General features: G+C 33.8%; 4 protein-coding genes and 1 long non-coding RNA gene across 9 annotated transcripts; 1 reads left to right on the top strand and 4 right to left on the bottom strand.

The window, feature by feature from the left end:
- The first annotated feature begins 2,641 nt into the window (after positions 1-2,641).
- On the top strand, positions 2,642-3,706 carry LOC109209628. Its single transcript, XM_019372935.1, has one exon. The coding sequence runs from the start codon at positions 2,923-2,925 to the stop codon at positions 3,328-3,330; it is 408 nt and encodes a 135-aa protein (XP_019228480.1). The 5' UTR covers positions 2,642-2,922; the 3' UTR covers positions 3,331-3,706.
- Positions 3,707-5,594: 1,888 nt separating this feature from the next.
- Positions 5,595-10,269, bottom strand: LOC109209621 (methylthioribose-1-phosphate isomerase). 2 transcript variants are annotated; one of them, XM_019372930.1, is made up of 9 exons: positions 10,007-10,269; positions 9,678-9,733; positions 9,068-9,226; positions 8,862-8,958; positions 8,527-8,669; positions 8,211-8,316; positions 6,352-6,490; positions 6,007-6,275; positions 5,595-5,879 (listed from the first exon to the last, which is right to left on the bottom strand). In XM_019372930.1, the coding sequence occupies exons 1-9, from the start codon at positions 10,082-10,084 to the stop codon at positions 5,805-5,807; spliced, it is 1,122 nt and encodes a 373-aa protein (XP_019228475.1). In that variant the 5' UTR covers positions 10,085-10,269; the 3' UTR covers positions 5,595-5,804. The 2 variants fall into 2 exon arrangements, with proteins under 2 accessions (XP_019228475.1, XP_019228473.1); XM_019372928.1 differs by having other exon boundaries at positions 8,862-8,961; positions 10,007-10,267.
- A 2,939-nt stretch (positions 10,270-13,208) lies between these two features.
- LOC109209622 lies at positions 13,209-19,698 on the bottom strand. 4 transcript variants are annotated; one of them, XR_002065397.1, is made up of 4 exons: positions 17,585-19,698; positions 13,897-16,307; positions 13,661-13,815; positions 13,209-13,443 (listed from the first exon to the last, which is right to left on the bottom strand). It is a non-coding gene; the product is annotated as an uncharacterized LOC109209622 (long non-coding RNA). The 4 variants fall into 4 exon arrangements; XR_002065394.1 differs by having other exon boundaries at positions 13,661-16,307; XR_002065395.1 differs by having other exon boundaries at positions 13,661-16,307; positions 18,827-19,698.
- A 245-nt stretch (positions 19,699-19,943) lies between these two features.
- Positions 19,944-21,318, bottom strand: LOC109209626. Its single transcript, XM_019372934.1, has 2 exons — positions 20,954-21,318; positions 19,944-20,850 (listed from the first exon to the last, which is right to left on the bottom strand). Exons 1-2 carry the CDS (start codon positions 21,305-21,307, stop codon positions 20,821-20,823), a joined length of 384 nt encoding a protein of 127 aa, XP_019228479.1. The 5' UTR covers positions 21,308-21,318; the 3' UTR covers positions 19,944-20,820.
- A 508-nt stretch (positions 21,319-21,826) lies between these two features.
- Positions 21,827-22,918, bottom strand: LOC109209625. Its single transcript, XM_019372933.1, has 2 exons — positions 22,368-22,918; positions 21,827-22,217 (listed from the first exon to the last, which is right to left on the bottom strand). Exons 1-2 carry the CDS (start codon positions 22,916-22,918, stop codon positions 21,827-21,829), a joined length of 942 nt encoding a protein of 313 aa, XP_019228478.1.
- Between the last annotated feature and the right edge of the window lie 3,874 nt (positions 22,919-26,792).

The raw sequence follows: 26,792 nt of genomic DNA, 5'->3' as shown, positions 1-26,792 counted from the left end.
TTTTTACCATAAAACTTAGCAATCAACATTTTATTTAGTAGATCAATATATTCGTTTTAATTTGCTAGCTAAGATAGCTCTTTAATTTCTACCATGTAATTTGCACAAATTGTATTTTAATCGAATGATGAAAATATATATTTTCCTTATTAAATGCACTACTATTACCATTGGGGTTGATAACCAAGTGTTCTGAACCAAATCATCTTTTACTGGATGCTCTTATTCGTTTCCGACGCGAGGCAAGAAGTCACTGAATGTTGGATCTGTTCTTACTTTTACACTTCTTGTATTTGAATATTTTTCATTTGAGGTCATAAGTATAATTTTGGCAAGCTAGCTTTTATAGTTTCTGCTTTGGTCAATTTTGGAACTACTAATCGTACTTGACAGAAATCACTTCCCAAACTATTACTTTTCCAGCAAACGGTTCATCGATATCCAACATATCTCTAAAACTCTAGGCGATTGTTTCGATCGTTTGACGCTTAGCCAAAAGCGATTCATGCCATATTATCACTTTTGCTTTCCTTATAAATTTAGCACTATTGCTCTGATTTGATATATTTATGATAGGTTATTTCAGTTATTTGAAGAAGTAAATCAAATCTAAAGTGGGTTGTACGACCTCATAATAAAATCGTTATTGGTACACCACTTGTTCTTATTGCTAACAAATATCATGCCCTTGATTGGATATTTGCAAGTAATGCATGACATAAAAATATTTTTTTAACTCTGCCGGAGGCATATACAAAGGATAATCCCGCTATACCAAAGTCGATTTTTTATAATATAGTCTTGAAAGCTTATTCTTGATCAGGATTTAGCTTTGATTGTGCTTTCTCAAACACTTGTATGGCATTCTTAACATTACTAATCTTTTTTACTTTGTGATCTATTTTTTAAAATCTGTAACACTCTTTTTATGGAATAAATTTATGTATCTTAAGAATTTTTTTTAATTGAAAAATAATTTTACTCATATGATGAATTTAAAAAATAATTTAATTGGATTCTCTTGCTGAATAATTAATGGAAAGATTTGATTATTTGGTTTTAACATAAAATATAATTTATTTTTAATTGATTTAGATTCTTACTATTAGTTCATCTCATTTTTTAAATATTTAACCGTGATTATAATTTTATCCACCATAAATTTTATTTTTAAAGAGTAAAAAGATCGATAACATTCCGCTTTTAGATATTTATGTTTGCAAAATTATTAATGGTATTGGCTTTTACCAACCTTTGTCTTTCTTTTCTCACACATTTATATTCTTAAAAAATTTCTTAGTTGTTCTATAATAATTGGGTATATTTTTCTATATTACACGAAAAATTAATAATAAAATAAATATTATTTGAGTAGGAAAGCAGTTCAAATATAATATAATAATATATTATCCTGGAAATGTTTTCTCAATTTCAACACTTTATGCAGTCCGTTTAACATTAATTTTTTGGGTATTGAATATTATAGAGTGGTTATGTATTACCAATATGGAGGATTCTTATGAAATTGATTTTATTAAACCTTCCTACATATTTTTAATAAGAGTTCAATAGACAAGATTGTATTAATTTTAAAATCTTATATATTAAAAAAATTAACAGAGAAGTTATGTAGTCCAAAAAATAAGTTATTACAGCTATGCCATTTCCTTATGAGTTCTTCTGTTTAATATTTTAGAGCTATTTTGATTTATCAATATTATATTCGTTCTTTATAATCATATATGAGCTCTCCTGTTTTTAAATAGATTTGGACAATATAATACGTTTTTTTAAAAAAATTAAATAGTAATAGGAATTTTTAAGAAGTATATCCTAAAAGTAATAGGATTACAAGGCTAATATATATATATATATATATATATATATATATATATATATATATATATTGTATGGTGTATATTAATTGTGGAGAGGACAAAATTGGATAATACTTTTACACATAAGAAATCTAAAAGGATTATTTTCTTAAATTCAAAATTGTAAAGGGTCACAAATAGCACATTAAGTTATAGCATATACGGAAAAAATTTAAAAATAGCCAGATTTACAACTGGTCATTCAAAAATAGCCCAGTTTCAAAAGTAATCGAAATTTAGCCACTTTTCATGTAAAGATAAATCTGAGCGAAAACACTGTTCAAAATCCGGAAAATTCGCCCGCATAATATTCTAGAGTTCCAGCAAGTATAAATGTCCAGTATAATATACTGGAGTTTGGAGCACCGGTGCTCCAGTCTCCCGTATATTATACAGGAGTCAGCAAAGTATACCGGTCCAGCATAATATGCTGGAGTTCGTACACAAATGCACCGAACTCCCGTATAGTATACGGGACCGGTCTCTGTTGCAGCAAAATAGTGGCTATTTTTCATTGACTTGGTAAACGCTGGCTATTTTTGATTGACCAGTGCGAAAACTGACTATACCGTGCTATTTTGACAGCATATACTTGTAATTCTTGTTTGCCTTGCATGTAACGTGAGTTGAGTACCAATAAAAAAAATGTCATTGCCATTTCAATCTCATAAACTAACTTCCGTTTTAAACGCTCTTCTTGATTTCTTATTTGTTTTGGCCCATCCTGTTGCTTCTTTCTTGCATCTCAACCCTAAATTGGAAGAAAGACCAGAAGGAGGAGGAGGTATCTAAAGATGACAATAGAAAGAGAATAACTAAACAACATATAAAGTAAAGGAAGGAGAAACGAAGGGGTAAAAGGACGAAGAATCAAAATTATCACTATATTTATTCCTTTTACTTGTGTACCTTTTTCTACCAATTGAAAGTGCGGCCCTAGAATGTTACTGAAGCAAATTCAAGCTTTTGACTAATTTATTGTCGTCGGCTATTTTAAGTTATATTCGGGGAGATTTGATTGATTCTGAATCAATATTATAGAAGAATGGAGGATAGGTACGGGGATATGAGAGTTCCTCTAATCTCTTGCATTTTTTGTATTTGTGTAACTGGCGGAGGAATCCTCCTTGTCATCTACCTTTTCGTGCCGAATCATTCTCAGCCTTGGTTTCTTCCAGCAGCATTGATCTTAGTTGGTTCTCCATGGCTATTTTGGTTCCTCACTTACATGTACACTTGCATCAAACGATGTTGTTGCAGTAGCAAACTTGATAATCGCCAGATTTCACAGCGCAGCTCCAAGGCGGCCAACATGACGAGCGCCAGGAATGTTTCCACGCGAAATTCGACTAATTCACAGAACAATAATTATGATGAAAAGCATGTCAAATTTGCTGGTGTTGTGGAAGTTGGGGAAAGTGGGCATAGCCGTCGTAGCAATCAAGATGAATGAGAGATACATCCATCAAATCCTCGGAGTAAATTGAGGTGCCCTTGAACTAATCAAGATACATATAGTGATTCTAATAGATGGGCTCATGGCTGTATGCATGAGTTGAGTCTCGAAAGACATTGCGACTGTGGAATCAGGCAGAGAAAGATTTAAACTTGATGGATCTGAAGGTTTTTATCACGCATTTGCTTTTAAAATTACGGGTTCTGTGTATGATATTGTTGACAATTTAGCAATTTTTCATATGCATATTTATGCTTCATGTTGAAGTATGATGAAACTTCAAGCGTTTGCACGTATTTTATGGAGAACCATCTTGCTCTTTTACAGATTTGGTATTTAGTTTGATGTGGAGATGAAATTAGGATTTGCTTTATGAATTGCGGTTCACTAGTAAATACCATGGTAAACTTTATTGTTGTTCTTCGCATACACGATGTTCTTGAATTTGTTAATCGAGCGTCATCTCATCAATGTATTTTAGAACCCTTATTATTTGATGTTGAAGCTTGAGGAATAAATGAAATGTTGGAAAACAAAATGAAAGATTGCTATTGTCACCACATGTGAAAGTTATGTACTTAAAAGATCATTTGGTTCATCGTATTAACAATAATAATCGGACCGTAATATTTTGCATAAGTTGTAGTAGCACATAGCTTAAAACAACGTTTGGTTGGGCTCATTGCTAATACGCAGAATGAGTTATATGGGAGAGTTGTGAACTAGTATTTTATATGGGATAGAATATGGAATAAGAATATATGTATTAGCAATACATAATTAAGAAGAACTAAAGACAACATATATCCCTAAGATAAGCAATACCCCCCATAATAATTTATACATTATTATTAACTGTATAACAGTTCTTACATTATAATTTGTGCATATCTAGTACATAATGTATGATACAAGTCAACCTTCAGTGGCAATTCTACAAGAGTCGGTAAAAGGAAACGCCGGAAGTAGATGCTCTGACATGGAAGACCAGCACCGCCTTTCCCAAGATTTTAAGCTAAGCATAATAGTTAAACTCGATTTTCTAAGCTCGGAAAAGTGTTATGCTTTATAAAATGTATGAGTTGAAAAAAAAAACATTTGAGTCACTAGTCATATGTATATTATCCTCAACAAATAAAGGGGTGTTTGCCAGAGGCGAATTCAAGATACTAGAAGCAGACAAATTTTCTTTCTTGTCCCCATTGATGCAAAAGTTTTCGCCTAGAGTTTGACTACTAACTTGTTATCTTAAACACGTCATGAGCTTTCTATGACTGCAAAGGCATTTCAATTCAAATGAGGTAAAACCTTTTTTCCCAACCCTTCTGTACGAATGCTCATTGGCGAATTTAAATAATTAGAATAGGAGTAACATTGACAATGAAGTCACAACAGTGACAGCAATTCTAATATAAGCATATATAGAACAACATTAGAATAAGGGAAATCATTTAAGCCGTTTTTTAATGACCGTGGTGTCTGGACTAGTTTGCTATCAAGCCTTCGTACCTCCAACTCTGCTATCTCCCCCACCACTCCTCTGCCTGCCACCTACCTTGCCCATTCCCGCACCACAAGTTAAATAAAAATCTTCACTAGAAAATGGCGCCATCCTAAACTGTAATTCAGGGCCAACAAATCCTTGTTTATTTCATGCGAATGGTGGTCCAGAACTTCAAATTGGTGAGGAGGAAATTCAAATATAGCCAAATTTACCACTGGTCGTTGAAAAATAGTCAAGTTTCAAAAGTCATCGAAATTTAGCCACTTTAAATCTGAGCAAAAACACTGTTCAAAATCCGGAAAAATACGTCCGCATATTTTACGGGAGTTCAAGCATAATTATGCTGGAACTCCCGCAAATTTTACGGGAATTCCAGCAAGTATAATTGTCCAGTATAATATACTGGAGTTTGGAACACTGGTGCTCCAGTCTCCCGCAAATTTTACAGGAGTTAGCAAAGTATACCGGTCCAGCATAATATGCTGGAGTTCGTACACAAATGCACCAGAACTCCCGTATATTATACTGGACCGGTCCCTGTTGCAGCAAAATAGTAGCTATTTTTCATTGACTTGATAAACGCTGGCTATTTTTTATTGACCAGTGTGAAAACTGGCTATACCATGATATTTGAATGTAGCATTTGGCCCATCTTGAGGATGATTTTGTCAAATTCAAATTCCCGAATAAGAAAAGGAAAGGAAAATGGAGAAAATACCCAATATTGAAATTGCCAAATATTTTCATGGATCAATGCTGACGCCAAAGGGGAGATGGGTTTATTTCATTAAAAAGCTCCATAGTTATACATTTCTCCCATGCTCTAATAGGACCACAATGCATAACAATTATTGAAGTGCAATAGATGTTGCCTGCTGAGTACTGGACTACTGATAGCTCACTGTATGATGCGAGGAATTTAGCAAAGTCAAGAAGTACCATTTGAATTTTTTTAATAAAACCAGCATCACAAATTTCCAGATGTCTTGCGCACAAACTCAGCAATATCAAATGTGTCCGTCCCTTTCTTCGTGATGACACCCTATTCAAATAGTTGTCACTTGTCAATTTTATCATTTGGGGTAGTAATTTGATATTTGCCAGAACATAAAAAGCGTGGGGTTGTAAGCACACAAATATAGACAGTGCAAGATTTAACAATTGCTGACCTTTTCGGTGATAATTCCACTAATCAAATTTGCTGGAGTGACATCAAATGCAGGGTTCCAAACCGAAATACCAGAGGCAGCAACTTGTTCACCTAGTCCTCCCCGTGTATGTAACAGCTCCTTTGGAGATCTTTCTTCTATCACAATTTCTTGTCCCGAAGAAAGAGATAGATCAATAGAAGTCAAAGGAGCAGCAACGTAAAATGGTATACCATGATGCATAGCAGAAACAGCAAGGTTGTAAGTTCCGATCTTATTGGCAGTATCACCTGCAATGAGATTTAAAGCTCCTGTAAAACAGTGGTTCTAAAAGGAAAAGGCCCGCGAATCATAAGTCATATGTACCATTGGCCGCTACACGATCAGCTCCAACAATGACAGCTTTCACCCGACCAGCATTCATCAATGCAGCTGCAGCTGAATCTGCTATAAGGGTGGCTGGTATGTTCTCATGAACCAACTCGAATGCAGTCAATCTGGATCCCTGATATTAAATGGAAAAGTGAGGACGTATCTTACCCCGACTGTTCTCTGTTTGGGGGCCAGGTGCAGGAGGACTCAAATTGTAGTACAAGTCAAACTAGAAAAGAAGTCTTTCAACAAGACAAATCAGAACTACTGTCCACCATATATTTCAGTTTAAATTTACTATTAAGCATCTGCTTCTTCAGTACATGATTCTTGAATTTGTAGTCAACAAGAATATGAATATGTCGAGCAAGTATCATGTACTAAGCTACTAAAGTCCACACAAAGATGCACTTATGTAGTCCCTCGTCTTTAGATGCCGACTGGTTTTTTCAGCTAGCTCCAATTTTGATGAAATGAAGAATCGGGTTAAAAGGCATTAACTTAGGTGAGCACTAAAAGTTTTAGCTGCTACAAGCCTACGTGGAGGTTAAGGTGGAGTATGTAGTGTGCTCTAACATTTCACTCAAAGCATATTTTAGTACTATATAAATAGGTACTTGATGGGGAATTTTTTAGGTCAGTCTAGAGAAAATTTGAAGTGAAATACTCTTGTAGAATAAGAAATTTGAACTGACATGTCCCAAGGTCTATAAAGTCTGGAACTGTATAAGTAAGTGGACAACATGGTTACTTAGAACGTAAAAATCCAATAGTTACATAATGCAGTTATATTCCATAAAGGTATTAAATGATGTCTCTGTGACAATTTGCCCTATACCTTATCCTATTTCATCTGCAGATTAAAGCCTATCTTTGCTAGGTAATAATTTACTGGTCTTTGACATGTTACTGCCAAACATAAGTTCATGCAGCATCTTTTTCCCGTACAATTTCTGAAATGTTAGCCTCACTGCTATTAGTTTTTACTAGAAATGGATTTCAACACTGCTCATTTAGTCATTTCTGGCCTTATTTCAGCTTAGACCTCAAAGTATTTTACACTGGAATTCCTCTGCCTAGCTGCTGATGCATATATTTGCACCTATTGTTCCAGCGTAACTTGGCTTAAGGAAAATGATGTCAGCTGATATGCAAAGAACCAGCGACAGGGAAACAAAGAATGGCCGGAAAGCTTTTTTCCTTACTCTCTTCTGTGTGTGTTAGGAGGATGTTTGGGGGGAAGGGGGGACAGATAGGTGAATTACAAGGCCCAAAAGGAACTGTTCGATATTTATTCTAAATTTCTAATAAAGTGCCGGGTTGCAAGTATTATGACTGATTGGAGAAGGTGACTACTGAGTTTGCAGCAACAATAGACTAGATACACCTGCTTTTCAAGTCCTTGTTTAAATTTTTTTTCATTTGCATACCATATATCTCCAATATGACAATATCTTTTCTTAATGTAGTCTAACCCATTTTCATTTAATCAGAGTAGGCAACACGGAGTTAACAATCAAAGTATCGCATATTATAACAGACTATTATTGAACCCTAACTTGCCCAACCGTAAATTACCAGCATCACAAGATTATGCTAGAATCACCAAGAGGATGAGTCCACTAATAAGAAAAAGAAACACTTTTCACTCTTAATTACCATAAACATTTATTATGGCATGTCTATAAGTTAGAATTTACTCTGCAACAGTGAAGAAAAATTGCAATAACTTTAATTTCTGCAGTTCAATGGAGATAACATACATAACCTTGATTTGGTATATGGCTGTAATGTTCAGTGGCAGGATCTACTAGGGTAATTAAAGCTAGAAACAACTATAGCTCATGCAATACCTGATTGAAGGGTCGTGTTTCTGTGCAGTATGCCCTTTCTAGAACTCCATCGGTATAAAGTGCTCGGATTACACCAAGAGCAGTTCCATATCCAGCTGTAGCCAGACTGTTGAAAGTACGAACAAAAGTTAAAGAGTTACCCCATATGGGTAACTAATCATAATCATAGTTGCTTTCGATTGGTCCTGTTACAGAATGATCAATTGCAATTGCATGGAAGCGATAGCTTACTGGAGAAGACCTTATCAAGTCAAGTAGGGTAATGGACCGATCACAACAACGTAAATAAAAAAGAAAAATTAGTATTGGAATGAACCTTCCGGTGTTGCAGTGGGTCAAAATTGTTATCTTCTGGGAGTCAGTCAGGTGTTCCTTCAGAAAACTAGCTCCATATGATCCAATTGCCTTATTGGAAGTAACATCATCCTCCAGCATAACTTCAGCAGCTTCAATGTAAGCCTGACGGAACATATGAGAGTTAAGTGTTGTGCAACAGACTAAAAGTACAAGTCAATTTACTACATTTCTATGGTGTAATATTCCCAATTAAGTTGCATCCTTCTTTCAGGCTTCTCACTCCCTTACTACTGTAGTTTTTATATTATTTAAGCAGCATAGGTGAGTGTTAGCCAAACAAGACAATGTTACCACCTGAAAAACTGAATTTGCATCTTTGGCTGTGGTAGCAGCCTTCTTTATAACTTCTTTAAGCTTAACTGCAGCATCTGAAAGATTAACAGCTGTTGGCCTACTGCACGAAGGGAACAAAATTTCATCAATACCCGTCACACAATCAAACAACGTGGAATCTCACAATTACGAGAGGTAAGAAGACAAATATTTCTGCAATACTATACCTTGAAACAAGATAATCCAATTTCTTACTAAGGAAATCTGATGCATCATCAGAAGTCCCATCAAACGAAGACAGGTTTGAAACTTCTACTGCCAAAGACAGTGCGGCAGCTATAGCAATTGCAGGTGCTCCACGGACAACCATTTCTTTAATTGCATCCCTGGTGCATATGCAGAATCAAGTCAATAAAACCACTCAATACTGAAGAAACTTTTTAGGCATGATAACCAGTCAGTGAACCACATAAAAGGATAGAGAGACAATCTTTCCACTTTGCTCGCCATTCCAGTACTACTTTGCTTATAAACAATTCCAGTACTACTAAGCAGGAACTTTTTATATACATGAAAAATGGAGGCATAGCTATCAAACAACAACAACAACAACTACTACTACTATGCCTCAATCACAAACAAGTTGGGTTCAACTATATGAATCCTCAGTGACCACATTACTTCATTTCAAACAATAACAGCAACAATAACAAAAAGAAAAAAGAGGGAATCATAAGTCACACAGAACCACCACAAGAGCTCATAAAAATAATATACATAACTGCCCAAGGTTAAAAAAACAGCCAATCAAGAATATAAAAGAGAGAGAAAGATTACCAGCCATCTTTTGTATCCTGGATATCCAAATAAATGGTCTCTAGGGGGAGTTTTCTCTGTTGAAGATATACTCAAATGTTAAGTCAAAGGGAACAACAAGCTGCTCACAGAACTTGAAAAACAAACAACTTAGGAACCATCAACTTCAGTTTGTAAAAAAAAAAAGTGACAATCCTTTTCACGAAAAATTAGAAAGTTTTTTTTTTTTTTTGGCCTTTTTAATTAGACCAGAAAAAAATCAAGGAAATCTATTTACAAAAAGCACTTCTGTAAAATGACAAGCCGCAGTAGAAGTTGCTTAAATAACAAGAGAAAATAGAGTAGAATACTTGATCGAGTAGCTGAAGTGAGCCACGCTTATAACAAATGGAGAGCAGAGTCTTGTCTCCTTCATTTCCATTAGCCATAGCTATCTTCAAATTCAACCAGAGTGGATTATATCAAATAGAATAACAGGAAATAACAAAGAGAATCTGTGAAATAGCGCCTTTAATAAAAACCCTAAATTCGAGTTGTGTGGTAGGTGAGAGACGAAGAAGAAGAGCTGAAATAAGGAGGCCCCAGCAATTTATTCGCTTTCCTAAGTCTATTCGCTGAAATTTTGGTAAAACGAATAAAGACTCGACCTATTTTGACATAAATATTTTCTTTTTGGTAATATTTTAACATAAATATTGCTCCTATCATTTTGGTACAAATAAGTACTCCACTATTTAAGCTATGAGTATTTGCAAAATATTGAACTTAATAATTTGAATTCCAAAATCAACATCATTAAAACATTGGCTTGAAAATTAGTACTCAATTCATATATTAATTGCATTCGAATTTAATTTTCAATTAAACTATATATCTTTTATACTTTTTCTCTTAACCAACCAATCATTACGAATTTTAATTTATTTTTTTTAATAATTGCCGCATATACAAAAAACTAGTGGGGGTAGCCCGGGCTTTGCCCGGGCCCAACGGGAATAAAGGTTCTAATTGAAACAAAAGATTATTTGGAGTTTGTACTCCCTTGAATGGAATGCGATTAATTTCATATATTACAAAGTTCTAGTCACATTCTATAGCTACTCTCACAAAATATCTCAAAAAACTGAAGATACAAGTTTTATCATCACTCTTGGAAGTTGAATCAAGATTTTTGGTACTTGAATCAATAGAAACTTCAGCAATAGGGCAATTAGATTGTTGTCATTTCTGCCCTGCATCCCTACAGTAATGCAACATTTTCAAAATTCTATTCCAATCTTTGAACTTATTATGAATCAAAGGTTTTGAAATAGAAAATCCAAACCTCTTGTTTAAACTTTAGTTTGATGGCACTATAAGTTTCCAGTGGTTAATGGCATCAGCATTTGCATCTCCAAGTGTTGAATCTTTAAGATGCGTGTTAGCCAACTGAATTCTCTTTACATTCTATTCCTCTTGAACAAGCACGTTACCATACTCAGGGAGTTTCTCTATAGTCATTTTTGGAATAGCTGCAATTCCAGTTCTTGAAACTCATTACATTACCTCATCAGAAGTCTGTATCAAAACAAAAAATTATAATTGTACATCACTAATGTAATCGGTCAGGGGGACATACTGAAGAAGAAGTTATAACATTGAGTCAATTTTGTCAACCAAAAGGATATCCCCCTTAAATATTAGGCATGGATTGGAACTAATTAGCTTCAATTTTAAGGTGTATCTGTAATTACTTTGATTTTTTGAAACTAAAAGAAGTCTATCCAGATGTTTGGCAAGACCCATACCACTTGAGATGTTTTTCTTGAGGCTAGCATATAATATTTAAGACCAGATTATGTGGTTTTCTATTTGTATATAACAATATATGTCATTGTCAACAAAGTATAATATAAAGAGTAAGTTTACCTGTTTCACGAATGGTAGGGACATCACATATACTCTTCCCTTTTTCTAAATTACCTCGCGATTCAGTCCCATGAGCTTCAAGTCTGGGAGCTGATAAACAAAATTGTCAACATGTTTAAAAGCGTACAGTGAAGGTTGAGTAGGTACAACGCAAATCACGGAAGAGCACAAACTATTCATGTATTTCAGCTAATAGACACATTTAAGATAAATAACATATAGCATCATTGCTGCGAAGAGATTGGGAATGAATGTTTTTATAAGATTAAAATTGAAGAAAACTTTTATTTTTGACGGCCGACGGCTCTGCATCGTGTGCATCGTGTCCATCACAAGGGAAATAGGCCTTATATTGAAGAGGGAACATATGAGCCTTGATCAATGTATTTCAGGTTAGATTTTAGATCAATATATTCATATGATCCTTCATTGGTTTCTAATTAAATTTTTAACTTTATTAGTTGGCCAAGAGGTTCTTGCTGCTGTAGCAACAAATATCATACCAAGTTAACCGAGTATAAGAGCTTTCGCAGCTTTGCCAATTTCAACAATTTATGCAGCAACTATTCTGAAAATCAGGAAAATAAGAAAGCCAAATTCACGTTATAACTGTAAAACCAACGAATTAACTGTATAGGAAAAGAGAAGATTGAATGAGACAAAGGAAGCTATCTCAAGGACACAATATAGCAATGGTAAGAGCAAACTGAGAATTAAGAATATGTGCACAATCAAATAAAATATATTTTCTCATTATATTAATGCTCTCCATATTGTTTCATTTCTATAATCTGAGGTCCAATCAGGATTAAACTGATAATTATATTCCCTAAACACCTATGTAACATCACAGGTCCCTATAAAAATAAATAGATAATCCAAAAATACAAAATAAAACAAGAGGTAAGGATATGAACTTACCGAGAGCAGTAGGAACCAGAGCAAGGAATGAAATAAGATTGAATAGCAACGCAGCTAGCATCTTCTCGGTATTCAACGCAATTCACAAACACCATCTTCAGTATCAAACTCCTCAAAATAAGAAGTTTCTTCTCCAAGACCTCAAATTTCTTCCGAGCAAAGCAACCTTTACCTTTAGATGTTTAAAACTGGCAGCTGGTAAATCAGATACAGCTTTAAAGATCTTAGCAGACAAAGCTGGTGGAGATACCAGTTTGTGCAGTACCTGCAATCTGTCCATCTATCGTTATTTTTCCTTTAAATAGGAAAATAAAACTTTATAGCAGTTAGAGCAGGTATGAAGTCACAGTATAGATACAGAAATTTATGTTCTTTTCATGGTTTTCTCTCGCAAATCTAAGAGCACCCATCAGCAGAAAGTCCTACACTCCAAAACATTCAAAAAGAAGAAAGAAAAAATATACTCTACACAAAGGGAAAAAGTGAAATACTTTATCACTTCTCATAAAATTTCTATTCATACTTATTTAGATCTCAAAACAACAGGGAAAGAAAAACTATAGAGAGAGAAAGGACTATATGTGTACACTGATACAAGTAGCTATATGTAATATATTAAGAGTTTGATTTAAAATGTAAAGATGCACCTACAGCTATTGCAAAACTTATATCAACATGACAAAGAAGAGAAATGTCATTTTTTCTCTTAGTGGAGGCACTTGCCTGTTGACCATGTGAAGAGTGGAGTCTACTTTCTGAAAGAGGCCACCTAGCCTGCTACTTTTACTCTTATCATCTCTGGATTTCCAACCTTTACACTCGAGATTTTCTTTACTTCCTCCTTGATAGTAAGTATAATCTTGGTGAGCGGACTTTATTGTCTATGCTATTTTCTCTAAAAAAGTCTCCCCTGAATCTATATGATGTACCTTTGGCTTCTCTTCTTCCGCAACAAAATCTGCATACTTGGTAGGAAGGACTGATTATTAGCTAAAGTATGTTAAATGATTTCCAAGAAATCAACTGTTGAAACTAAATAACTCCACCAATATAGACGTCGTCGATATATGTACAAAAAGGAAAAGACCATTTAAATAAAGCTCAACAGTGAAATACTATGTATTACTCATGTTTTGAGTCTGTTTCTAGAAAGTTACAAAAGAAAATTATGTTACCTTCAAGGCCACCTAGGTGATATTTGATATGGATGTAGCAAAATTTCCCTTAATTTGTCAATCCAAACACAATCTACAACTTGACCGTTCTCGTAACAATGCATCGTCAATATGCCATGAAACCTCCATGACTTGTGATCCATGGAACATTTTGCCTGTAAAAATAAACGCACTTCTATGAGCTAAATAGTTGTGGTGAAAACTTTTTGATCATGAAAATAGTTGCAATTTCCTACCAGGACAGCGTTAACCTGCAAATATAAATTATAAGGTTCCGAAGCCAATTTGAGCCACCAAAGGTTATGAAAATATTATTTACTTGCTCGGAGAAAATGTGGAAGACAAAGTAAAAGCACCAAGAAGGGATCCAATTTGAAATATAACTAAGTCTAAAAAGATCTAACACATCGAAACTACTTAATGAGAGATTGGACTATTCTATGAGGAGGAATACATTAGCATATTTTTTACATTAATCCACTGGAGGGGGAATATCATCAAACTAAACGTAAAAAAGCAGATACATAATAAAAGGTTTGGCTATACCATGCTCATTACCAGTGAATAGAAAATCACAATTCACGAAGAAAATAATTGCATTAGCATGTCTGATACTTTATCTATACAAAGCAACAATGAGAAAGAGGATATAGGAGAATACAAAGAAAAAACATCACAACCTGTAACTCAAAGGATTGCCTTCTGAATAATTTTGCCGTATACTATATTAGAGGTAGAATGATCGTCATGGCTACTTGGCTAGACGGTCGGATCAACAATTTCACACAATTTGAACTCTTTGCTCTCGATAAGGCAACATAAAGTTGACCATGTGAAATTACAGGTTCCCGCAAATAAATTCCAACGAAATCTAAAGTCTGGCCTTGTACTTTATTTATTGTCATAGCAAAGCATAGTCTAACGGGAAATTGCGTTCTTTTAAATTGAACAGGCATTTTTCCATCCTGTGATGATAATAATGGAATTCTTGGGATAAACACGTGCATATTTTTGAAATCACCTGTTGTAATCTTAGCGCTGATAACATGGCTTTTAAAATCACAGCAGGTCAATCGCGTGCCATTACATAAACCTTCACATGGATTTAAATTTCGCAATAATATAATTGGACAATTCTCTTTCAAACATAATTTGTAAGGGGGCAAACCAGGAGGATTTAAAGTGTGTAGTAGGTCTTCAAATTGTGTTTGATTATTAAATTCAATATCTTCATCGATGCCAATAAATATTTTTGATTTTCCAGTAAATCGATCAATAAGCATGTTGACGAAGCTTATGTGTATAGGATTTTTTGCTCGCACTCTGTCAAATTCTAGTATAGTTTATGATATCGTCCCACAGAGATTGGACAATCTAAGCTACAGACTTGTAATATTTTGACTACTATTTGAGAGAACCAAATTGATGAGAGGTGTGTTTGAAATTATAAATTAAGACAAATTTCTTCTGAAAAGTTTATATTTAAAAAGAGTTGGGAATCATTGAATTCACTTGATATATCATTACAATAAAATCTCAGGTTCATACGTATTTCTCTAAAGAATAATTGCTTATTGCTAATACAATTATATTTTTACACTAAGAAATAAATGAATAATTAACACTCCGTGAGGTTATGTCAATCATTTGATTTAAAACTAGTGACGATTAAACTGAAAAATCTTGCTTGAATTGTGCTCAAGCATAGTAAAAACTTCGTGAGAATATTTTTACTAGAAAATCAATAATCTTGCCTTCAACAATTTCTCCGTGAGAATTAAAACTGAAGAAAGCAAGATTACAGGCTTGAAACAATAATCTTACTAAAAATTATTTTAACTCTAATATTTTGTGCTTAAGTGTAGTAAAAACTTCGTGAGAATATTTCTACTAGAAAATCAATAATCTTGCCTTAAACAATTCCTCCGTGAGAAAAAACTGAGGAAAACAAGATTATAAACTTGAAATAATAATCTTATTAAAAATTACTTTCACTCTAATATTCTATTCATCAGTTATTATATATTAATTTTGCTCCGTGAGAATTACAAAATTAATATAAGAATAACTTAGATATAAAATATGTAGATGTAATAATAATGATTAAAAAATCATCATTCCATCACAATATGAAATGTATATAGAGTTTCAGGCCAAGAATGTATTGAAACTGAGATAGTATTATAATTATATCAAGCTTCATCAACTATCCCAACAAAAAGAAATTACTCCATTATGAAGTAAGAAAAGCTAAAAAATACTTTCAAAAGACTAAGAATATTTTTACTACAAAGAGAAATATTAGAGGAAGAGACCAAGATTACTCTTCTCTTTCTCTTTAGAAACTTAGAAAAAAACTAAATAGAAAATTGGATACAAAGAGGGATGCCCTTTCTTCTACAAACATATGGCTATTTATAGGAAAATTCCTACAAGGCCTTGGTGAGAAATTGCAATATAATATTAATATATCATATGGCCTTGATGAGAAATTGACATGGCAATTTGTCATGAAATTTTGGTGAGAATTTGCCATAACTTTTGTATCTCTTGATTTTATAAAGTCTTAGATGAAGTTGTCACGGATGCATCCTTCTTCCTTGAACCGTAGATCTTTCTTTTTCTCTTTTTCCATGTATTCTTTTTCCTGCACGAATTGTTAGAAAGGCGCGAGAATAAGATATAAATTGGTCATGTTTTATATTTAAAATATTATATTTTTATATTAAAATATATGAATAATTTATATCCATCAAATACCCCCACACTTGAATTTTGCTCGTCCTTGAGGAAAAGAATTTTGAAAAAGATATGTTGCTATATTTGTTTTTTTTTTAAAATTATGGCGAATCTTGTAAAATGAAAATTTAATCAAATAAAATCTATCATGCTTTCAAACTTTATAAATTTTCTATATTCATCAAGTCTTTACCTTGTTTTACTTTTATTTTTATTCAACAAAAATTGTACCTTCTTTCTTTTTGAGACTTCTCTGAAATTGATAACTTTATGATCATTTGCATTGAGTATTCCTCATCTTTGTCCATAGGCTTGCCCTTTATGTCTATCTCCACTAATGTAGACTAAACACTGATTTCTAAAATCTTTTAGGACTTTTTCTGGCTTGTAATGTTGGCTTCAGGCTGGTAGGTTAAAGGTTATATTTGTAGTGACTTGCCTTTTTCCAGTTTTGGAGCAGAATATTCTAAGATCAGACTTTCCAAATATTTGGTATTGATTTTTTTTTTGTACTTATAATGCTTGAACATAAGATCAATCTCTCCTTTTTTTTTCTTTTCTTTAATTCTGATTCTTTTTCAAAATGAGCTCCAAACTTATTTTCTGAAAAAGGACTTTTCAAATCATAAGCATGAATGTGATATTTAAATTTGGTCATACTTAGGTATCAAAAGAAAAAATTAGGTCTTCAAGCTTCAAAATAGGTGCTAGTGATATTTTTTTGTTTTTTCTGTAGTAAATTTTTGTGCAATATCTAGAAAAGACTGAGGTAAACAAAGAAAGCCTAAATTCATATTTCAAAAATCAGTGTTGTCTAGGATTTCGCCTCGAAAGACATTTGGGGCAAGTTCTAGCATATAGATTATACGTTTTACTTGCTTTTTGATCATAATGCTTCTCAATCTCAGAATATCTTGCCAAGTATTGAAGATATTTATTCTTGCCTTCATAAAAATAAACTTAAAAACAAGAAAGTTATGTGGTAAATATAAAAAATATATATTTAATATAGAATGATAAGAGTTTTATTTTGATAAATTAATACTCTACAAGAGGCATAATTATTAAAAAAAAATCTAAATATATATATATATATATCGATAGATAGATAGATAGATAAAAATTTTTTTGGCTTTCAAATATACAACTGCAGAAGAAAGCTTGAAAGAAACTGCAGCCACACACCTTTTGCGTATAAATAACAAGTCTAGTTTGTATATAAACTAGAAAATTACCTGTGCCAACATATGAATTACATTATTAAATGGTTAACCAACCAGTTACTTAGGCATACCGATCACCATGGAGTTACTCCTGTATAGGTGACTCTGTTTTTGTAGAGGCCTTCATGAGATGTTCTGGTTGTACAATAACCTGGATATTAACCAGATCAATTGATTAAGCATTTAACTATTTAAATCTATGTTGGACTTATGAGGCTCCATTGCTTCACCCTCAATGGCTACGGGTAAGGAACCATAGTTCTGAGTTTAACGTCGCCAGCTCGACTTATTAATTGCAGACTTCATCAATCTATCAAAGTGACAGATGGTTGTTGCTCAAAATGCCCTCCAAAATATAATTTTAACCTGTGACCATTTACCTTAAATTTGTCTCCTCCATTGGTTTGTTGAATTTCAATTGCTCCGTATGGAGTAACATCTGTAACATTGTAAGGATCCGTCCACCTTGATTTTAATTTTCCTGGAAATAACATGAGTCTACTGTTGTATAGAAGTACATGATCTCCAATTTTAAAAGTTTTCTGTCGGATTAAATTGTCGTGCCGTTTTTTTTTTTCTTTAAAAATTTTGGCATTTTCATAGGCTTCTAATCTGAGTTCTTCCAATTCATTCACCTGAGAATATCTATTTTTACCAGCAGGGGTTAAATCAAAGTTCAATGCTTTCAATGCCCAAAAGGCTTTGTGTTCTAATTCAACTGGAAGATGACAAGCTTTTCCAAAGACTAATCGATATGGAGACGTACCAATTGGCGTTTTAAACGTCGTTCGATATGCCCACAGTGTGTCATCTAATTTTGAAGCCCAGTCTTTTTTGGAGATTCCAACCGTTTTTTCAAGTATTCGTTTTAATTCGCGGTTAGAAACCTCAACTTGCCCTTTGTTTGAGCATGATATGGTGTTCCTGTTTTGTGAGTCACACCATATTTTGACAATAATGCTGAAAATTGTCTATTCATGAAATGAGACCCTTGGTCGCTAATGATAACTCGTGGTGTACCAAACCTGGTAAAAATATTTTTCTTAAGAAAATTGCACACAGTTTGAGTATCATTTTTCCTTGTTGGGATGGCTTCAACCCATCTTGAAACATAATCCACAGCCACAAGGATATATTCAAAAGAATGAGATGAAGGAAAAGGACCCATGAAATCTATCCCCCAAACATTAAATATTTCACATACCTGTATTGATTGCAATGGCATCTCATCTCTCTTAGTGATATTGCCTGTTCTTTGACACCTGTCACACTGTGCAACGTAGGCACGAGCATCCTTAAAAAGTGTTGGCCAGAAAAATCCAACCTCTAGAACTTTAAAGGCAGTTCGATTTGCTGCATAGTGTCCTCCAACTGCTCCATCGTGGCACTGATACAAAATTTTGGTCATTTCTTCTTCTGGTACACATCTTCTGATAATATTATCTGCACAAATTTTAAATAAGGGTCATCCCACAAATAGTATTTAGCATCAGATATAACTTTTTCCTCTGTTGGTAAGTGAGATTTTGGGGTGTCCATTTTCTAACCAAGTAATTTGCAATATCTGCAAACCAGGGTGGTTGAGTCACAACTGAGTTGATAGAAAAAATATGTTCATCAGGAAACTCTTCTTTTATATCACATAACTCAAGTGGGGGTTCTCTAATCTAGACAAATGGTCAGCTACCTGATTCTCTGTTCCCTTTTTATCTTTTATTTCAAGCTCAAATTCTTGGAGAAGTAAAATCCATCTTAACAATCTAGGTCGCGCATCTTTTTTTGCTAAGAGGTATTTTAGAGCCGCATGATCAGTAAAAACAGTGACCTTGGTTCCTATCAGATAGGAACGAAACTTATCAAATGCAAATACCACTGCTCGTAGTTCTTTCTCAGTCGTGGCATAATTTAGTTGAGCCCCATTCATTGTCCTGCTGGCATAGTAAATTGGACGAAAAATCTTATCTTTTCTTTGGCCTAAAACAGCTCCAACTGCTGTATCACTAGCATCACACATGACCTCAAAAGGTTGGTTCCAATCAGGGGACACAATTATAGGGGCAGTTGATAATTTTTCTTTAAGGGTGCCAAAGGCTTTCATACAATCACCTGAAAATTCAAACTTAACATCTTTCATTAAAAGGTTAGTCAGTGGTTTTGAAATCTTTGAAAAATCTTTTATGAACCGTCTGTAAAAACCTGCATGACCTAGAAAGCTTCTAATGCCTTTAACAGTTGTGGGAGGGGGTAATCCTGCTATAAGATTAATTTTAGCCTTATCAACTTCTATCCCTTTAGCAATGATTTTATGTCCTAAAACAATTCCCTCAGTAACCATAAAATGACATTTTTCCCAATTAAGAATTAAGTTTGTCTCTTCACATCTCTTAAGAACTAAGGTTAAGTGGTGAAGACAATCCTCAAAATCCTTGTCGAAGAGTGTAAAATCATCCATGAAAATTTCAAAAAAAATTTCAGTCATGTCAGAAAAAATTGCTGACATGCAACGCTGAAATGTAGCAGGGGCGTTGCACAAACCAAATGGCATTCTCCTATATGCATATGTTCCATGAGGACATGTGAAAGTTGTCTTATCTTGATCTTCTGGTGCGATTGGTATTTGGTTATTCCCTAAATAGCCATCAAGAAAACAATAAAACCCATATCCTGCAATTCTTTCTAACATTTGATCAATAAATGGCAAAGGAAAGTGATCTTTTCTAGTGGCATCATTAAGACGTCTATAATCTATACAGACTCTCCATCCTGTGACGGTCCTGGTAGGTATTAGTTCATTATTTTTATTTTTTATCACTGTCATACCTCCTTTTTTTGGTACTACCTGAACAGGACTTGGCATCATTAAGACGTCTATAATCTATACAGACTCTCCATCCTGTGACGGTCCTGGTAGGTATTAGTTCATTATTTTTATTTTTTATCACTGTCATACCTCTTTTTTTTTTGGTACTACCTGAACAGGACTTACCCAAGGGCTGTCTAAAATAGGGTAAATAATACCTGCCGCCAAAAGCTTTACAATCTCCTTTTTTACCACTTCCTGCATTGCTGGGTTTAATCTTCTTTGGGGTTGGACTATTGGTTTGTAGCTATCCTCCATGAGGATTCTGTGCGTACAAATTGTTGGATTAATCCCTTTAATATCTTCTACAGTCCATCCCAAGGCTCCTTTGTGTGCTTTTAATACTTTAATGAATCTTTCTTCCTGTTCTGTAGTTAGAGAAGATGAAATAATTACTGGAAATAACTCATGCTCAAGATAGACATATTTCAAATGAGAAGGGAGAGTTTTGAGTTCAATTTTTGGTTGTACTTTTTCTAACTGCATGTCCCCTTCCTCATAATCTTTTTCCAATAATTTTGCATCACTTCTGATAGTTGGATCTTCATCCTGTGTGGTGCCAGATTTGGCCAAAAATCTCTCCATTGAGTCAGAAATTAATTGATTATCTTTGAATTCATCTATAAGATTATTAATCATGTCAATTGAAAAGCATGAAGATGATGTATCATCTTCTGAGAATCTTAGTATCTTTTGCATATCAAAAATAACTCTTTCTTCATCAACTCTTAAAATTAGTTGTCCTTGATTGACATCTATGATTGCCCTGCCAGTTGCAAGAAATGGTCTACCTAAAATAATTGGTTCATCAGAACACTCCTTCATTTCAAGTACTATGAAATCTGCAGGAAAAACAAATTTATCTACTCTTACAAACACATTTTCAATTATTCCTTTTGGTCTTTTAGTACTTTGATCAGCAAATTGAGGTGAAACACCTGTGTCTTTCATTTCATCAAGATCTAATTTTTAAAAAATAGAAAATGGCATCAAATTTATTGAAGCTCCAGAATCACAAAGTGCTTTTTCAATGTATACTCCTCCTAGAGTACATGGAATGGTAAAAGTACCTGGGCACCAAGTTTTTGTGGTAGCCTATTTTGAAGTATAACACTGCATTTTTCAGTAAGCATTACCACAGAAACTTCTTCCAATTTCCTTTTTCTTGATAAAATTTCTTTTAGAAATTTGGCATATGAAGGCATTTGCAATAAAGCATCAGTAAAAGGAATGTTAATGTGAATTTATTTTTAAATCTCCAAAAACTTTGCAAATTGATTATCAAGATTTTCTCTTTTCATCTTTTGTGGGAAAGGAATTGTAACAGGGAAAGAAGTCAAATTTTTAGTATTTTTTTTCTTCTTTTTTCTTGGCTTCTTTCTCTTCTGATGGTTGAGAGGGTAGCTCAACATTTTCTCCCTTGTCTACCTGTTGTTCTAATTGATTCTTTTCTTGTCTGTTTGCATAGGGTTCATCAAGAGTCATACCTGACCGTAAGGCAATGGCCTTAAGGTGTTCTTTAGGATTTTTCTCTGTGTTGCTCGGTAAAGGAACTTGAATCATTTCAGACACAAGAGTTGCCAATTGGCTTAACTGAATTTCAAGATTTTTTAGAGCTGAATTTTGGCTTTCCATTTTTTCATCAGTAACCTTAATGTACTTGTACAAAAGGTCATCAAGGCTTGGATGGCCTTGTTGAGGCTTTTGCTGATATGGAGTTGCATGCTGATAAGGCCTGAAATTTTGTTGTCCACGATTTTGATTTTGATATCCGGGAGGACTCTGTACCTATTGCTTTCGGTAATTTTGAGAGTTTTCAGCACCATTTGCATTGCTCCATTGAAATCCTGGATGTTTTTGTGCTAATGGACTTCCAAAAGGATACCGCTTGTATCCGATGACATTGACCTGTTCATCATTTTGCTTGGTTGCTTGACATTCGTGGTTTAGATGGTTTCCTCCACACAAGCCACAAGCCTCAGACTGGCTTGGTTGTTGTGTATTTACCTGAAAAGATTCAAATTTTTGTGCCAAAGAAACAATCTGTTGTGTTAGTGTATTTAAAGCATCCACCTGATTTACTGTAGCAGCTTTCTTAATGATTACACGCTTAGATGGCCACTGTATGGCATTTTCAGAAATTTCATTAAGTAATTGCAATGCTTCTTCTGTGGTTTTTCCCATTATGGAACCTCCTGCAGCTGCATCTATTACATTTCTAGAAGATGGTTTCAAACCATGATAAAAAATGTACAATTGCATATGTTCAGGAATGTCATGATGTGGACATTTCCTTAACATTGTTTTCAATCCTTCCCAAGCTTGATAAACTGACTCAGTGTCAGTCTGCAAGAAGTTAGATATATCCTGTCTTAACTTTGTTGTTTTAGCTGGGGAAAAATATTTATTTAAAATTTCTGAGTCATTTTGTCCCATGTCGTAATAAACCCTTGCGGCAAACTTCGTAACCAAGTTTTGGCCTCTCCTTTTAAAGAAAAAGGAAATAGCCTTAACTTAATTGCTTCAGGAGGTACTCCGTTATACTTTGCAGTTTCAACCAATTCTAAAAAGTCAATTAAAATGGATCTTCACTTAGATCACCGATGAAAATGCAAGATTGTTGAATTGTTTGAATCAGGCCTGTCCTGATTTCAAAGTTATTGGCTGCTACTGGAGGTTTCCTGACACTAGATTCACAGTTAAAGTGATCAGGTCTAGCATAATCCCTTAGGATTCTGTTTGCTGGTCTTGGCGCCACTTCATCAAACTGCTCCTCTACATGAGCTGGTGGTGGAATTTGTAGTGGATTGTTATCATCTTCTAATTGGTGCTCCATTCTGTTACAAGTTATGTTTTGAGACGATATTTGTCCTTTCCTGCACAATCGCAAAGTTTTTTCAATTTCAGGATCGTAATTGGCCAACTCTTTTGTAGAAGAGCGGGTCATAAACTATCTGAAATTAAAGTAAAGTAAAGACAGTCCCTAAAATAGTAATAGATATTTTTAAAAATGAATTAAAAAAAATAGTACGGTAATATTATAGTTAACTAAAAGAGTAAGTTATAACTAACCATCAAAAGAAATAATATAATACTAATTATATTATATGAAGAAAAAAAATCAATAATAAATCAAGTATGTTGAAAGATTACAGTACTATCAATTAAAAAAAGTTGAATAAAATAATATTTTATAAAGATATAGTAAAAGTAATAGTTATAATAGTAATATAGAATAGTACAAAGGATACTTTTAGAACTAGAATAGTAATAACAAGTACTTACAATTATAATAATAATAAAAATAATGAAATATACTTAAAAAAAATGAGATTGTGAATCACAAAACTAATATATTATACTATTATATAGATGTTAGTACTAACAATAATAATATAATAATAAAATATAAAATAGAGTAGGTTTAAGTACTAACTATGAGGGATTTCTTTTTTTTTTCCTTTTTTATATGCTTTTTTACAATATTATATAGAATTGCTCCTAATAACAGTACAATTATGATAGTAGTATGTAGGAGATAACATTTTGAACGGAAAATTAACAATAATAAATTCTCAAATTAGTAATAAAATATTTAATCTGAAGTAGATGTGTGCCAATCCCCGGCAAAGGCGCCAAAAATTTGACGAAGCTTATGTGTATAGGATTTTCTGCTCGTACTCTGTCAAACTCTAGTATAGTTTATGATATCGTCCCACAGAGATTGGACAATCTAAGCTACAGACTTGTAATATTTTGACTACTATTTGAGAGAACCAAATTGATGAGAGGTGTGTTTGAAATTATAAATTAAGACAAATTTCTTCTGAAAAGTTTATATTTAAAAAGAGTTGGGAATCGTTGAATTCACTTGATATATCATTACAATAAAATCTCAGGTTCATACGTATTTCTCTAAAGAATAATTGCTTATTACTAATACAATTATATTTTTACACTAAGAAATAAATAAATAATTTACACTCCGCGAGGTTATGTCAATCATTTGATTTAAAACTAGTGACGTTAAACTGAAATATATTGCCTGAATTGTGCTCAAGCGTAGTAAAAACTTCGTGAGAATATTTTTACTAGAAAATCAATAATCTTGCTTTCATTTCTCCGTGAGAATTAAAACTGAGGAAAGCAAGATTACAGGCTTGAAACAATAATCTTACTAAAAATTATTTTAACTCTAGTATTTTGTGCTCAAGTGTAGTAAAAACTTCGTGAGAATATTTTTACTAGAAAAACAATAATCTTGCCTTCAACAATTTCTCCGTGAGAATTAAAACTGAGGAAAGCAAGATTATAGACTTGAAATAATAGTCTTATTAAAAATTACTTTCACTCTAATATTCTATTCATCAGTTATTATATATTAATTTTGCTCCGTGAGAATTACAAAATTAATGTAAGAATAACTTAGATATAAAATATGTAGATGTGATAATAATGATTAAAAAATCATCATTCCATCACAATATGAAATGTATATAGAGTTTCAGGCCAAGAATGTATTGAAACTGAGATAGTATTATAATTATATCAAGCTTCATCAACTATCCCAACAAAAAGAAATTACTCCATTATGAAGTAAGAAAAGCTAAAAAATACTTTCAAAAGACTAAGAATATTTTTACTACAAAGAGAAATATTAGAGGAAGAGATCAATATTACTCTTCTCTTTCTCTTTAGAAACTTAGAAAAAACTAGATAGAAAATTGGATACAAAGAGGGATGCTTTTTCATCTACAAACATATGACTATTTATAGGAAAATTCCTACAAGGCCTTGGTGAGAAATTGCAATATAATATTAATATATCATATGGCCTTGATGAGAAATTGATATGGCAATTTGTCTTGATATTTTGGTGAGAATTTGCCATAACTTTGTATCTCTTGACTTTGTCTAGTCTTAGATGAAATTGTCACGGATGCATCCTTCTTCCTTGAACTGTAGATTCTTTCTTTTTCTCTTTTTCCATGTATTCTTTTTCCTGAACGAATTGTTAGAAAAGCGCGAAAATAGGATATAAATTGGTCATATTTTATATCTAAAATATTATATTTTTATATTAAAATATATGAATAATTTATATCCATCACCCGGCTTTGCTTCTTCTGTACGAACAACACTACTAAATATGAAGCGTGCATTATGGGCATGAACATGGCAGTTGATCTGGACGTGGAAGAATCGTTAATCATGGGGGATTTTGATTTGATCATTCAACAAGCTCAAGGTGAATGGGAAACCCGAGATATCAAGCTTATCCCATACAGGCAACATGTAGAAGATCTCAGCAAGCGGTTCAAATCCGTCGGGTTCAAGTACATTCCTCGGTTGCACAATGAGTTAGTCGATGCACTAGCTACTTTGGCCTCGATGCTGCCGTATCCAGGCAATGTCCACATTGACCCACTAGAAATCCAAATCCGAGAAAGGCATGGTTATTGCAATACAGTTGAGATAGAACCAGATAGTCAGCCATGGTATCATGATATCAAAAGATTCTTGAAAACAAAGGAATATCCCGAACAAGCCAGTGGAGATCAAAAGAGAACCATTAGAAGGCTCGCCAGTAGTTTCTTCTTAAGCGGAGAGGTTTTATACAAAAGAACTCCAGACCTGAACCTTTTAAGATGCGTGGATGCCCAAGAGGCTGGAAGAATCATGAATGAAGTGCATGCGGGAGTATGTGGGCCCCATATGAACAGATACGTCCTTGCAAAGAAAATCCTCGGGCAGGTTATTACTAGATGACCATGGAAAAGGATTGCTTTAGTTTTGTCCGTAAATGCCATCAGTGTCAGGTATACGGTGACCTGATTCATGCACCGCCTTCACAACTGCATCCGATGTCAGCACCTTGGCCATTCGTTGCTTGGGGTATGGATGTCATTGGGCCAATCGAGCCGAAAGCTTCAAATGGACATAGATTCATCTTAGTTGCCATTGATTATTTAACGAAGTGGGTTGAAGCAGTCACTCTCAAAGTCGTCACCAAGAAAGCGGTGGTGGACTTTGTGCATTCCAACATTATCTGTCGCTTTGGTATTCCTAAGACTATAATCACAGACAATGCTGCAAATTTGAACAACCATTTGACGAGGGAGGTCTGCGAACAATTTAAGATTACGCATCGGAATTCTACCCCTTATCGGTAAACAAAAACATCAAAAAGATCCTTAGAAAGATGATTCAAAGTTCCAGACAATGGCATGAAAAGCTGCCTTTTGCATTATTGGGATATCGCACGACCGTGCGCACATCAGTTGGGGCAATACCCTATCTATTGGTTTAT

The sequence above is a fragment of the Nicotiana attenuata genome, unplaced genomic scaffold (genome assembly GCF_001879085.1).
Source record: "Nicotiana attenuata strain UT unplaced genomic scaffold, NIATTr2, whole genome shotgun sequence".
Lineage (NCBI taxonomy): Eukaryota > Viridiplantae > Streptophyta > Magnoliopsida > Solanales > Solanaceae > Nicotiana > Nicotiana attenuata.
This window is presented reverse-complemented; position numbering and strand designations above follow the sequence as displayed.

Excerpts from the sequence above, each read along its gene's own strand:
- LOC109209621 (XM_019372928.1), bottom strand. The coding sequence starts at position 10,084 with ATGGCTAATGGAAATGAAGGAGACAAGACTCTGCTCTCCATTTGTTAT. Across the intron at positions 8,317-8,526 it reads ACCCACTGCAACACCGGAAG|TCTGGCTACAGCTGGATATG; the intron begins GTTCATTCCAAT and ends TACTTTCAACAG. Across the intron at positions 5,880-6,006 it reads GTGGAATTATCACCGAAAAG|GGTGTCATCACGAAGAAAGG; the intron begins GTCAGCAATTGT and ends CTATTTGAATAG.
- LOC109209626 (XM_019372934.1), bottom strand. The coding sequence starts at position 21,307 with ATGAAGGAGTGTTCTGATGAACCAATTATTTTAGGTAGACCATTTCTT. Across the intron at positions 20,851-20,953 it reads GGGACATGCAGTTAGAAAAA|AACAGGAAGAAAGATTCATT; the intron begins GTACAACCAAAA and ends CTCTAACTACAG.
- LOC109209625 (XM_019372933.1), bottom strand. The coding sequence starts at position 22,918 with ATGGGACAAAATGACTCAGAAATTTTAAATAAATATTTTTCCCCAGCT. Across the intron at positions 22,218-22,367 it reads AATGTCATCGGATACAAGCG|GCCTTATCAGCATGCAACTC; the intron begins GTATCCTTTTGG and ends ACAAAATTTCAG.
- LOC109209628 (XM_019372935.1), top strand. The coding sequence starts at position 2,923 with ATGGAGGATAGGTACGGGGATATGAGAGTTCCTCTAATCTCTTGCATT.